This window comes from Parasteatoda tepidariorum, chromosome 2, assembly GCF_982258835.1.
Source record: "Parasteatoda tepidariorum strain Cologne lab strain chromosome 2, Ptep-v5.0, whole genome shotgun sequence".
Classification (NCBI taxonomy): domain Eukaryota; kingdom Metazoa; phylum Arthropoda; class Arachnida; order Araneae; family Theridiidae; genus Parasteatoda; species Parasteatoda tepidariorum.
Genome location: NC_141756.1, coordinates 26865978 through 26878603, shown reverse-complemented (window position 1 = coordinate 26878603; position 12626 = coordinate 26865978). Strand labels below are relative to the sequence as shown.

The 12626-nt window shown below is 28.8% G+C and overlaps 2 protein-coding genes across 2 annotated transcripts; both read right to left on the bottom strand.

Annotated features, from left to right (window-relative positions):
- Window positions 1–849: 849 nt before the first annotated feature.
- Window positions 850–2819, bottom strand: LOC139424958 (speckle-type POZ protein B-like). The gene has a single exon (XM_071177304.2). It carries the CDS (start codon window positions 2582–2584, stop codon window positions 1136–1138), a length of 1449 nt encoding a protein of 482 aa, XP_071033405.2. The 5' UTR covers window positions 2585–2819; the 3' UTR covers window positions 850–1135.
- Window positions 2820–9899: 7080 nt separating this feature from the next.
- On the bottom strand, window positions 9900–12173 carry LOC139424957 (speckle-type POZ protein B). Its single transcript, XM_071177303.2, has one exon. It carries the CDS (start codon window positions 11689–11691, stop codon window positions 10237–10239), a length of 1455 nt encoding a protein of 484 aa, XP_071033404.1. The 5' UTR covers window positions 11692–12173; the 3' UTR covers window positions 9900–10236.
- Window positions 12174–12626: the final 453 nt, after the last annotated feature.

The window sequence follows — 12626 nt, the reverse complement described above, 5'->3', positions numbered from 1 at the left end:
TTAATACAAAAGTATTTAACTTTTGTACTACATATATACATGTAATTTTTAAAAATTTTATTTGCAAAATTTGTACAATTTGTCTCTTGAGTTTTTACAATAGCCATGAACAACTATTTTGAAATTGCATATGAATAAACAAGAAAAATTAAATTTGTAAATTATAATTTTATATCATAACTAATCATATTGAGTTGCAATTTTTTCATATTCAACTGTTATTAAGTATGAAAATTCTTAAAACTCTCACATTAATAGACATCTATAGTAAGTAATGTAATTTCCTTTTTTTTTTTATGGGAATTGATATACTATATATATATACTTAGCATGTTAATTTGTTTCTGAGGCAGAAAGTGCCAATGGTGTTTTAATTTAAAAACATTTTTTATTGTAATTCGAACAGTGATTAAACAAAGACAGCTTGTTAGGGAATTTCTGAGAAACATAATTTAAAATTTTGTGAAAATTCTTTCTGTCAAAATTAAAAGTCCCTTTTTTATGATATATACATATTTTTCCAAAATTAACATTTATATGAATATTTTAATGTCGAAAATCTAATTATGTTTATTGTTAGTTAAAAAAGATGTTGCATCTGCACCTATCTGATTTATTACCTCAGATGTGTGGTTGACTGAATATTTAATACCTTAAGTCTGGTAAATCCTATCTTTTACCTGCAAATCCTAGGATCTACCCGACTTTAACAGTATAGTCATGATTATAGCAGAAACCATTTTTGACATATTTGCTTAAAATAAATTTGGTACAAAATAAGTTGAGCATAATTTAATATTTGTTGGGTGAAATCAATAATTTGAATTATTTCAAGTAATACTATGGTAATTAGTTGTACAATTGATATTTAATGTATATGCGTTATGAATTTTTTCACATCGATGTTTATGCATAGTAAAATAGTAATAAATTACAAATACAAAAAAAAATTATCAGTTGCACTTATGAAATAATAAACAAAAGCTCATTAGTAAAATAGTAATCAATTGCACTTATAAAATAATAAACAAATTACCAATATTAGTAAAATAGTAATTGACTCAACTTATAATTAAAATAATAGTCAGTTACAAGACTAGTAGAAAAAATTACTTTTGTATCACTTATTCAAAATTTACTTTCTACCAATTGTTTTTGGAACAATACTAAAATTTGCAAAAATGTCAGAAATTATTTCCGCTGACAATTTTGGGTTCTTTTCCATCCACCTTTTACAATCTGTAGAACCCATTACTTCAGCTGCGTGATTGGTTAGATATTCCATAGCTGAAGTTTTCAACGATTCGTTATTAGTCATATCTGCTACACACATAACTTCGCATACATTTTCTACAGTTAACTCTGACACCAAAAATATTGAGCACAAATCGCACAGGCTAGAGACTTGATACTTGTCTGCTACTATAAGTAATTTTAAGGCATTATCATAGTCGAATTCTTCAATTGTTCCTGTATATAAGAATTCTAAGAATTTATTCAATATCTCTGGGTCCACATCCGGCATATCAATAATGCCTGTTTTAGTTTCGATCATTTCTTGATCGAACATGACATAGAAGACGGGAGATCGGGCTCTAAGGAGAGACCGGTGCGCTGAAATAACATGGTTATTTGTTCTAAGTTTTACATCTGCATGTTTTTCATCCAAAAGCAATGCACGCATGTCTTTCTGTAAACTAGGGAATGACAGCGATGAGGAAGGATTGCTTTTACATTTAACAATCTCATTGAAGCCTACACTTGAAGAAATAAAAAATGCGCAAGCTAATTCGAGTTCTTTACGTCTATTCATTATATTTTTGGTTTCGTTAAGTTGTTCTTTTGTCAGAAATGGAAATTGCCATTCCTCGCTGATATATTTTCCTTGAAGCAAATGAACGTCTCGTTTTTGAAATTTTGCTGAACCATTCGTATCCAATAAAATAATATCAGAAATTAGAAGATAAGGGTCAGGGTTTCGAGCCTGAACTCTTAATAAAACACCGGAATCGTTACAAATTGCTGTGATTTCAAATTGCCTCCGGCCAACATTAAAAGAATTACTAGAAGTATACCCACTATTTGTTGTCACATTCCAAGCAAACGAACAAGATAAAGTAGGAATGCTTGACCTAGCTACATATTCAGTTGCTATCGGCTTATATGAAATCAGCGAACAACGGATTGTTAAAATATCTTCATGCGAGTTTTTAATCTTATCTTCGACTTGAACTAGCTTTAAGCAACCAGAACTATCTCCTTTTTTAAATATCTTATTTTTTTCTTCAAAAGATCCTAAAATCTCGCCATTTCCACCAATAACATTGAATGTGAAGTCAACAGCGATCTCTTCAGAAAATTCGGGAAACAAATCGTCATCATTTCTTTTAAGGAAACAAGAAATAAATTTGCCATTCTCTTGATTGAATCCCTTCGGATATATTTCGACGCACCATTTGCTTCCTCCGGTGTTCTCAGCTACAAATTCAGGACTGATAAATTTTTGTCCATTCTCAAGATAAGAATGAGAAAAATTTTCAATGCTCCAAATAAAAGAAAACTTTTTGCCATCTTCATTTGACATCTTTTTATTTAACAGTATTTTTTTAAAAAAAATAGAGACAATGAAAAATATACTAATTCACCAGAAGCTTGTGAAATCAACACTGTTCTTCAATGTGCCGTATCAACTTTATCTTGAGTACAAAAACTTCAAAAGGGAATTTTTCAGCACAGATCATGATAAAAGAGATTATCTGAATTTTATGACATAGCTTCTATCAATTTTTCTTGACTTATCTCTCAAGGCTAAGCATTTGCATGCAAAATTGTTGAAGATAGAATTATTTACTTCTGCTAATATCTCTCACTTTATTTATATATATATATATATATATATATATATATATATATATATATATATATATATATATATATATATATATATATATATATATATGTATGTATGTTTGTTATGTAAAACAATACCAAACATAATATTAAACCAATTAAAGATTTTGTTTTTTCTTCTCTTAAAGATAATAATATATATGTGATCTTCAAGATCTTATTAACTTTTCTTTTATTAATCTGCACTTTAAAATCCTTTGTTTCGATCTTGTTAAAACTAAAATGAGTAAAATTTTTCGGAATAAAAAGAAAACTTTAGATAATTTATATTTTTAGATTATAGATAATTTATATTAAAGAGAAATGTTTTGAATTTTTTGATAAACATATTATTACTAGTGATTTGAATATTATAGAAAACATAGGAATTTAATGATAAAAGGCACAAAATTTAGACCCAGTTACTAAAATAAAATTCTAAAATACTTTCTTAATGATTTTAATAGTTTTTGTTTAAAGATATCAAAGAGATTCTCTTTACCTTTAGGTATGTTAACCGAATGGAAATAAGCTGTTTATTATTGCTTTAAAAACTTCGTTTTCGATAATGAAGATAATTTAAATAATGGTAACAATTCAGAAAATTTTTAGCTATGTACAATTTCCTTACTTAATTATCAGTCGAAAATTTCGTAAAATTCCTATTAATTTTAGAAAAATCACGTGGGTCTAATACATACCTAACTAAACTTGTCCCATTTTCTCTAACTACTTAAATTAAATTATTAACAATATTATTACAGGAGGTTTTTCCTAGATTATCACTAATAATCAACCGATTTCAGAATTTATCAAACAGAACAAATTAATTTGCTGGATCTCTTTAATAGCATTCCCCTTTCTACACTAAAAGATGTTTTTTAAAGTTATAACTATGATTTTATAAATGTCCTTTACTGCGATTTTGATTATTGGAAAATTCTAATTAATATTTATCTTTTTAATAATTATCTTTACATTATAATGTACTTTCCTACATTCAGCGAACGTCCTATATGCTTATAATGAAAATGGCGCAGTTTTGTTAAAATAAAAAACGCTCTGCTATGCAGTTTTTCTATAAATTAATAACATGCTAACATATTCATAACAATAAATTATTAACATGCTAAAGATAATATTTCCTACTTATATAGACCTAAATTAATACAAAATAATGAATAAATATAGGTTGGGGCTATTCAACTTCACTTCTCATGCGGCAACGTGGTTTATAAGTGGGTTTTCACTCCACTGTAGCATGTCGAGCTTAGCGCGTTCTACGAGTATTTCCAGAGTAGAATCTGAATCAAAAGAGGCATAGAATTTTTAATTTTCTCCTTCAACTGTTATCAAAATCGTTCCATGAAGATTAATCATTTCTATTTTTAAATCAATACATATTTCACCATTTTTGTTATATCTTCTTAAACAACATTGTGTGATCTCAGTTTTTTCGATGACATCTTTAGGTACCAGACGTAGTTTCTCTTGCTTCCTCCAAAACAATCAATTTGGGAAAAAAAAGGACTCTCGATTACTTCTACATTCTCATGACTACAAAAAGAATAATTCTCGATTAGCCAGGTGACAATAAATTCTTTCCCGTAAGCACACGACATAATTTTGAATTTTGTGCAAAAATCTGATGCAAGACGAATGAAATAAATTTGTATCCCATCGAATAAATTGAAAAAACAAAAAGAAAGATATTTAAATCTAACTGAAATCATTTAATTATAACATAAGCTGAGTCATCTCATTTTTCACAATCTTATCAAAGTTTCGCTTTCAGAAAACATTATTTTGTTCCATTTGTAATATTTAGGTAGTCATGAAAGACTCTGTCTCTTTTTTTGTTTTGATTTTATTTATCAGCAGACAAAGTTCAAAAAGCATATATTGCATCAAGAAAAGAGATAACACAGGAGTTTGAGGGAAATTTCCCTTATATATGCCCCTCTACTTATTTTTTAAATTACTAATTCATTAATTAGCAAACCAAAAAATAAATACCCCATTTGCGAAAGAGCAAGGGAAATTGATAAGTAAGTGCAAATGTCATTAAATCGATGTAAAAGTGCAACTGTTTTTATTTACTAGATTTTGACCACTCGACAATTTCGTATAATGCACGCGCAACCTTAAAATTGATATTAAACTGAATGAGATATTAAATCGAAGTGAAAATGCATCAGTTTTCTGTTAATTGATTTTCAAAACAATTTATTTTCTAAATATCACCATTAAATTTTAAAATATTAAAGTATGTTGAGAAAACTAAATTCATCACTTTCATTTTAGTTTATTTCATTAGCTGATAGTTTTTTGGGGTCTAAGAAGCTTGATTACTACGGAATTTGTAATTGAGATATAATTAAAATGCAAATAAAGCAAGTCAACGTAAATAAAGCACAAATAAAAGTACAATAAAGCACTTAGTTATTGAACTTTTATTTTTGCTTCATTCACATTGCTTACACCTCTTATATCCTCTTTGGAAAAAAGGATATAAGAGGTTTAAAATAAGTTTTGAAATAAGTTGTGGTTTATACAAGTAAAAAAAATCCAAAGAGAAACAAAATTTGAGTGAGTGTCTTTTTTATGAGTTGTTCATACAAGCACCCTTAATTTTATTTTATTTTATAACCTTCGTTGAACAGTCGACCCAATGTTTTGGGATTTACGACTACTAATCTTCAACTCCGTAGCCTTCTAATTTTGAACTAAATCCAGAAGACAAGGGAACTTCTGGATCAAGTATCGGGAGAAATTTGCCTTCGTGGAAGACTTTTTGATAGAACTCATCCGCATTTGCGTGACATGGAGAAGAAAGCCCGGAAAACCTATCAAGGTTAACCTGAAGGGAAGAGGACTCTAACTCATGATCCGTCTATCACTGAGGATATTTTACGTCAGCACTGTGACTGGTGCGAGCCGGATGTGGAATTCGAATCAACCAGCCATCACCGGAATTTACACACGGTTCACCTCATTTATTGATTTTCATAGTCTTGAAACTTGTCTTAGCTTTATTGCTCTTTTAATAAGTTTTAATTAGCGAAATTGCATACGTACTTAGTGTGCCAGTTCTGATATGAAGTTTCAAAACAATTTTTTAGAATACTAACTAAGAATAAAGTAAAAATTGAATGCCGTTTTTTCCCCACATAGTTATATGTATTTAAAAAGCAGTTATTCAAAAGGCATTTTTTCCCGCAATTTCCTGCTGGGAAAGACTAAATGAAACGGTGGCGAATTTTAGACTTTTGACTGGCCATGACTATCATCGGTCCCGTTCGCCTCGTTTTAACATGGTTGACTCGTCTCAGTGTAAATTATGTGATACTGGACAAAACATGACTACAGCTCATCTCGACGAATGCCGTTCGTCGTATACGTATCTTATATATTCGTCACATTCATATCAAGTCCCACAAAGGGACTTGATACGTGAAAAAGTATAGGAGAGCCGGTAGTCAAATGGCATGATAGCTAATAGACTGGGTGTTTGCAAAATAAATCTTCTACATGGCTTCGTACCTGTCTTTGCGCTAAGTAAAAAATATATAGGAAAGAATTGAAATCTTTTTGATAGAATATTTGTGGAAGAATGTAGAATGAGTTCCTTAAGCGAATTGATACTTGATGGGCTAGGCTTACTCGAAGTGGATTGACAGAATAGTCGCTAATGCAAACAAATGCTACGTTTCAGTAACCAATCAGAATAGAGATACCCACATTACGTCACTTGCAAATATCCCATTCCGTAATCCCATTCAACATTTTTCGTATCCCATTCAGCATTTTTTGTAAAGATACTTGACGATTGCAGTTTTTGAATTTTATTAAATATATTTATTTCTGTGTGTTTATGTTAAAATGAATTTTTCAGCACCATCCGAATAAATTTTTTTATCACTTTGAAACAATAATAAAAGTAAATTTTAACAATCTAATCGCAGGCAACTCATTGTATAATTTTACTAATTTATATTTTTGAGAAAAAATCCCTTGTAGCTCTAAACGGTTATGAACCACTATTTTTTCTCACCTAATAAATCAACTTCTTTAATTTCGTCTTCTTTTAAAGACCGAAATATAAATAAAGCTAAATGATACGTTATTATTATTATTTTTTTTTGCATCCCAAAAGTTGGCATGTTGATCCTCTTTGTGTTAATTTTTACAAGGTTTTTTTTTTAAAGCATCTAAAATTGCATATTAAGGGTGCTTGAGCTGGGATGGCTCACGGGATAGAGCATTCGCTTTCCAATAAGGGGAGCCGGGTTCGCATCCGAGCAATGGCTGGGCGATACGAATAAACGGTACATTAAAGGTCAGATAGAGAAATGACCGTGACGTAGAGTGCTTATTAAGTTTTATCTGTTTTAAAAATGTCGGTTATAGTTAGTTACCACTGATTCTGCGACATATAAACACAAATCTAGCAAAGTATGAAACAATAAGTTACAAATATATTGACGCAGATGACGATTAATTAGTTTCGGTAATATTTACTGCTGCTATTAAGGTAATTGATGTAGTTATGAATTTTCTGCAGTTTCAGAAAATATTTTTTAAGTTGTAGAAAAGATAAAGTATTAATAGTTTAATGTCTTAAAATGAGAAGAACTTTTTTTCAACTACTTCTAATAAATATTTTAAACAGTATATTAAATGTCAGACAGAAAAATGACCGTGCAGTTAAGTGCTTATTAAGTTCTGATAAGAATTCTGTTTGTTTTTAAAAATGTCGGCTCTACCACTGATTCTTCCATATATTTCGCTCAAAATTCAAATCTTGCAGGTAACAGCTATACACAGTTAATTTGCGTACCAAATAAGGTACCAAATACACTAGTTAAAATATGCTGCCTAATATTAATACCGGTAAAAATATACTAGTGGCAAACATACTCGTACCAGATATGTTGATTAAGTATACTGGTCAAATATAGCCGTACCAAATATACTAATTAATTTACCGTACTGTATGATATTTAAATTCATAGTAAAAGAAAAACAATAAATCAAGCAATAAAACCAAAATATCATGAATTGGCAGTTAGCACTATCTTCATGCCAAATGATACTAAATACAGTAAATCCATTCAATGGGATGAATTACAGAAAACATAATTCGCTTAATCTTATACCATAAAGTCAGCGGTAAGGACAACGAATAATAAATAAACAATTGGAATTACTTATGTTTTATAAATTGTGTCGCTATATGCCTTTCGGTTTGTTCATGATTTCGCAGTGCTGTTCTTCAGTACTGATTCATTGATTATTATTATTTTTAATTTTTATTTTCTCCGAGTACGAATATTCGACTGGTATACAATATTTCTTTTAAAAAATTAGTTTCTGGATTGAACATGCACAGCACACAGAGAATATTAATATGAATTCCAATTCCATTTAGGCTTAACAAAGCCAAAGCGGATAAAAATGAAATATTTTTAAATTCTACCATATAATTGACAGATTTTATGTAAATTTTATGAGAACATTTATTCTTTAGTATATAAATATTAAAAACATGAAGTTTGCAAGAGTTTATAACTGCTTCTGTGGAATGTTCAGGGCCATGCGAGGCGAAAACAAACTTTTACCGTTTTGAATTGTAAACAAGATCCAAACGTACACCAAAATTGACGAAAATAATTCATAAATGAAGTGATATTGGAGTTTATATTTAACTACATCTTTAACGCGAAGAACACTAGATTCCGTTTTAGCTGGAAATAATCTTCAATTTTTTAGAGAGTTTCTGAACACCATATTCTGGTAGAAATCACCCCACGTTTTTTGCAGTGTATATGCAATATTTTAAATTAATAAATCGCTACTAACAAAGATCAATAACATAATTTAATATAATAGTATCAATAAACCAATTGCATTGTCAATTAATAAATTGATATGATTACTTAAACTAATAATTTAATATAATTAATAAAATAAATTAATTACATAATTTAATATATTATTAATTATTTAATTCTATTAATAATTTAACATAATTTAATAAATCGCGATTGAATTTTGGCGTCAGCTTAGCATGAAAAAAATTTTGGTTAGGGAATCATATATCAGAAACTTGTTAAATATATAAATATTTTTCTTTTTTTGCATCGAAAATATAATTTTTAATAAATGCATGATAAGAGGAAATAGAAAAGATATTAATATCTCAAAGCATTCTGCATTTTTTGTACCTCATGAGTAAAAACAAAGCAGAAACAGTGTTTAAGTTAATTTTTTAAGAATAAAATTTTAAGTTAGTCTCCAAGACATTACATTCTTTGTTAAATTTAATCGTCACTCACATTATGCAACAGATATTGAAATTTCAACATAATTTGCGATAGTTTTTCCCTGTAAAAATTTTTTGTAACTCTCCATGTAATACAAATTTGCTACGAGACATGTTGAATTAGCTTCACTTTAAATTTATGAAAAGTTCATTCAATATTGTTTATTTATTTAATTAAATTTAAATTAGCAACTATTTCAATTTATTTTAATTTTACATACAATTTCTTTAAATGTAAGATAATAATCGAAAAATAAACAATCTAAAGCTTTTTAAATTATTATGTAGCAAAGTGATATTATCTTGGAAATTGCTAAATTTAAGATAATATATATATAATTTAAAAAATTTCAATTCTAACAGTGTTTAAATATTTTTTTCTACAGTTTTTTTTTAAAATTTGCATTTATATGAATATTTAAATGCTAAAAATCTTTGTGTATTGTTGGTTAAAAAAGATGTAGCATCTGCACCTATCTAATTCATTACCACAGATGTGTGGTTGGCTGCATTATCCACAGCTGAATATTTCAACTTTTTGTGATAAGTATGCTAAAAACCATAAGCCTGGTAAATCCTATGTTTTACCTGTAAATCCTAAGGTCTACCCGACTTTAACAGTATACTCATATTTATAGCAGAAATCATTTATGACATATTTCCTTAAAATAAATTTGATACAAAATAAGTGTAAAGCATAATTTAATATTTGCTGGCTGAAATCAGTAATTTGAATTATTTCAAGTAATACTATGGTAATTAGTGCACAATTCATATTTAATACATATGCCTTACGAATTTTGTTACATCGATATTTATGCATAGTAAAATAGTAATAAATTATAAATATAAAAAGTAATCAGTTGAATTTATGAAATAATAAGCAAAAGCTCATTAGTAAAATAGTAATCAATTGCACTTATAAAATAGTAATCACTGACTCAACCTATAGTTAAAATTATAGTAAGCTACGTGACCTGTAAAAAAATTTTTTATTTGTGATTGTAATACGCATTCAAAATTTACTTTCTACCAATGTTTTTTGGAACAATACTAAAATTTGTAACAATGTCAGAAATTATTTCCGCTGATAATTTTTGATTCTTCTCCATCCACCCCTTCCATTTAGAAGAACCCATTACTTCAGCTGCGTGATTGGTTAGATATTCCATAGCTGAAGTTTTCAACGATTCGTTATTAATCATATCTGCTAAACGCATAACTTCACATACATTTTCCACAGTTAACTGTGACACCAAAAATAATGAGCATAAATCGCACAGGCTAGAGACTTGATACTTGTCTGCTACAATAAGTAATTTTAAGACTTTATCATACTCGAATTCTTCAATTGTTCCTGTATATAAGAATTCTAAAAATATCTTCAATATTTCTGGGTCCACATCAGGCATATCAATAATGTCTTTTTTTTCTTCGATCATTTCTTGATCGAACATTGCAGAGAAGACGGGAGATCGGGCTATAAGAAGAGTCCGGTGCGCTGAAATAACATGGTTATTTGTTCTAAGCTTTACATCTGCATGTTTTTCATCCAAAAGCAATGCACGCATGTCCTTCTGTAAGTTAGGGAATGACAGTGATGAGGCAGGATTGCTTTTGCATTTAACAATTTCATTGAAGCCTACACGTGAAATAAAAAATGTGCAAACTAATGCGAGTTCTTTACATCTGTTTTTGGTTTCGTTAAATTGTTCTTTTGTTAGAAATAGGAATTCCCATTCGTCTTTGGTATCATTTCTTCGTGAAACTAAATGAACGTCTCGTCTTTGAAATTTTGCTGAACTATTCGAATCCAATAATGTAATATCAGAAATAAGAAGATAAGGATCAGAGTTTGGAGCGTGTTCCTGAATTCCTAATAAAACACCGGAATCGTTACAAATCGCTTTGATTTCAATTTTCAACTGGCCAAGATTAAAAGAATTAGTTGAAGCATGCCTACTATTTGGTGACACTTTCCATGCAAATGAACTAGAATAAATAGGAATGGTTAACCTAGCTGCATATTCACTTGCGATCTGTTTATAAGAAATCAGCGAACAACGGATTGTCAAAGTATCTTCCTGCCAGCTTTTAATCTTATCTTCTACATCTTCGATTTTGACAAGCTTAAAGCAACCAAAACTATCTCCTTTTTTAAATATCTTATTTTTTTCTTCAAAAGATCCTAAAATCTCGCCATTTTCACCAACAACAAGGAATGTGAAATCAACAGCGATCTCTTCCGAAAATTCAGGAAACAAATCGTCACCACTTCTTTTAAGGAAACACGAAATAAATTCGCCATTCTCTTGATCGAATCCCTTCGGATATATTTCGACGCACCACTTGCTTCCTCCTGCACTTTCAGCTACAAATTCAGGACTGATAAATTTTTGTCCATTCTCAAGATACGAGTGAGAAAAATTTTCGAGGCTCCAAATAAACGAAAATTTCCTGCCGTCCTCACTTGACATGATTTTATTTAATAGTATTTTTAAAAAAAATGGGGACAATGAAAAATATACTAAAGCACTAGAAACTCGTGAATTTGACACTGTTCTCTAATCTACCGTCTTTCAACTTTATCCGGATAGCAAAAATATCAAAAGGGAACTCCCCATCACAGATCTTGACAAAGGAATTTATCTGCATTTTATCACATTTTATCTCCTATAAATTGTTCTTGCCTTATCTCTTTGCTTTAAGTATTTGCATCAACCGATTTTAGAATTTATATAAAAAAAAATTAAAGAAAATAATTTTAAAAAAATTGCTCGATCTCTTCAATAGCATTCCCCCTTTCTATAATAAGAGATGTTCCTTTGAGTTATTACTATGATTTCAAAAATATCCTTTATTGCGATTTTGATTGTTGGGAAATTCAAATTAATATTTAGCTTTTTAAAACTTATCTTTGCACTGGAAAACATGTTTTTTTTTTCAAATTTATTGGAATACCACAAGGATCTAATTTTTCATTCAACCGATTTCAAAATTTATTAAAATAAATAAATAAATTTGCTGGATTTCTTTAATAGCATTCCCTCTTTTTATACTAAAAGATGTTTTTTTGAATTATTACTATGATTTCAAAAATATCCTTTATTGCAATTTTGATTGTTGGGAAATTCAAACTCATATTTAATTTTTTAATAATTATCTTTTCACTGAAAACATTTTTTTTTTCAAATTGGTGGAATACCACACATATCTAATTTTTCATTCAACCGATTTTAGAATTTATTAAAAAAATAAATAAATAAAATTGCTGGATCTCTTTAATAGCATTCCCTCTTTCTATACTAAAATATGTTTTTTTTTGAGTTATTACTATGATTTTAAAAATATCCTTTATTGCAATTTTGATTGTTGGGAAATTCAAACTCATATTTGACTTTTTAATAATTAT

Bases quoted from the DNA above. Each gene is read 5' to 3' on its own strand.
- LOC139424957 (XM_071177303.2), bottom strand. From the start codon at position 11,691: ATGTCAAGTGAGGACGGCAGGAAATTTTCGTTTATTTGGAGCCTCGAA.
- LOC139424958 (XM_071177304.2), bottom strand. From the start codon at position 2,584: ATGTCAAATGAAGATGGCAAAAAGTTTTCTTTTATTTGGAGCATTGAA.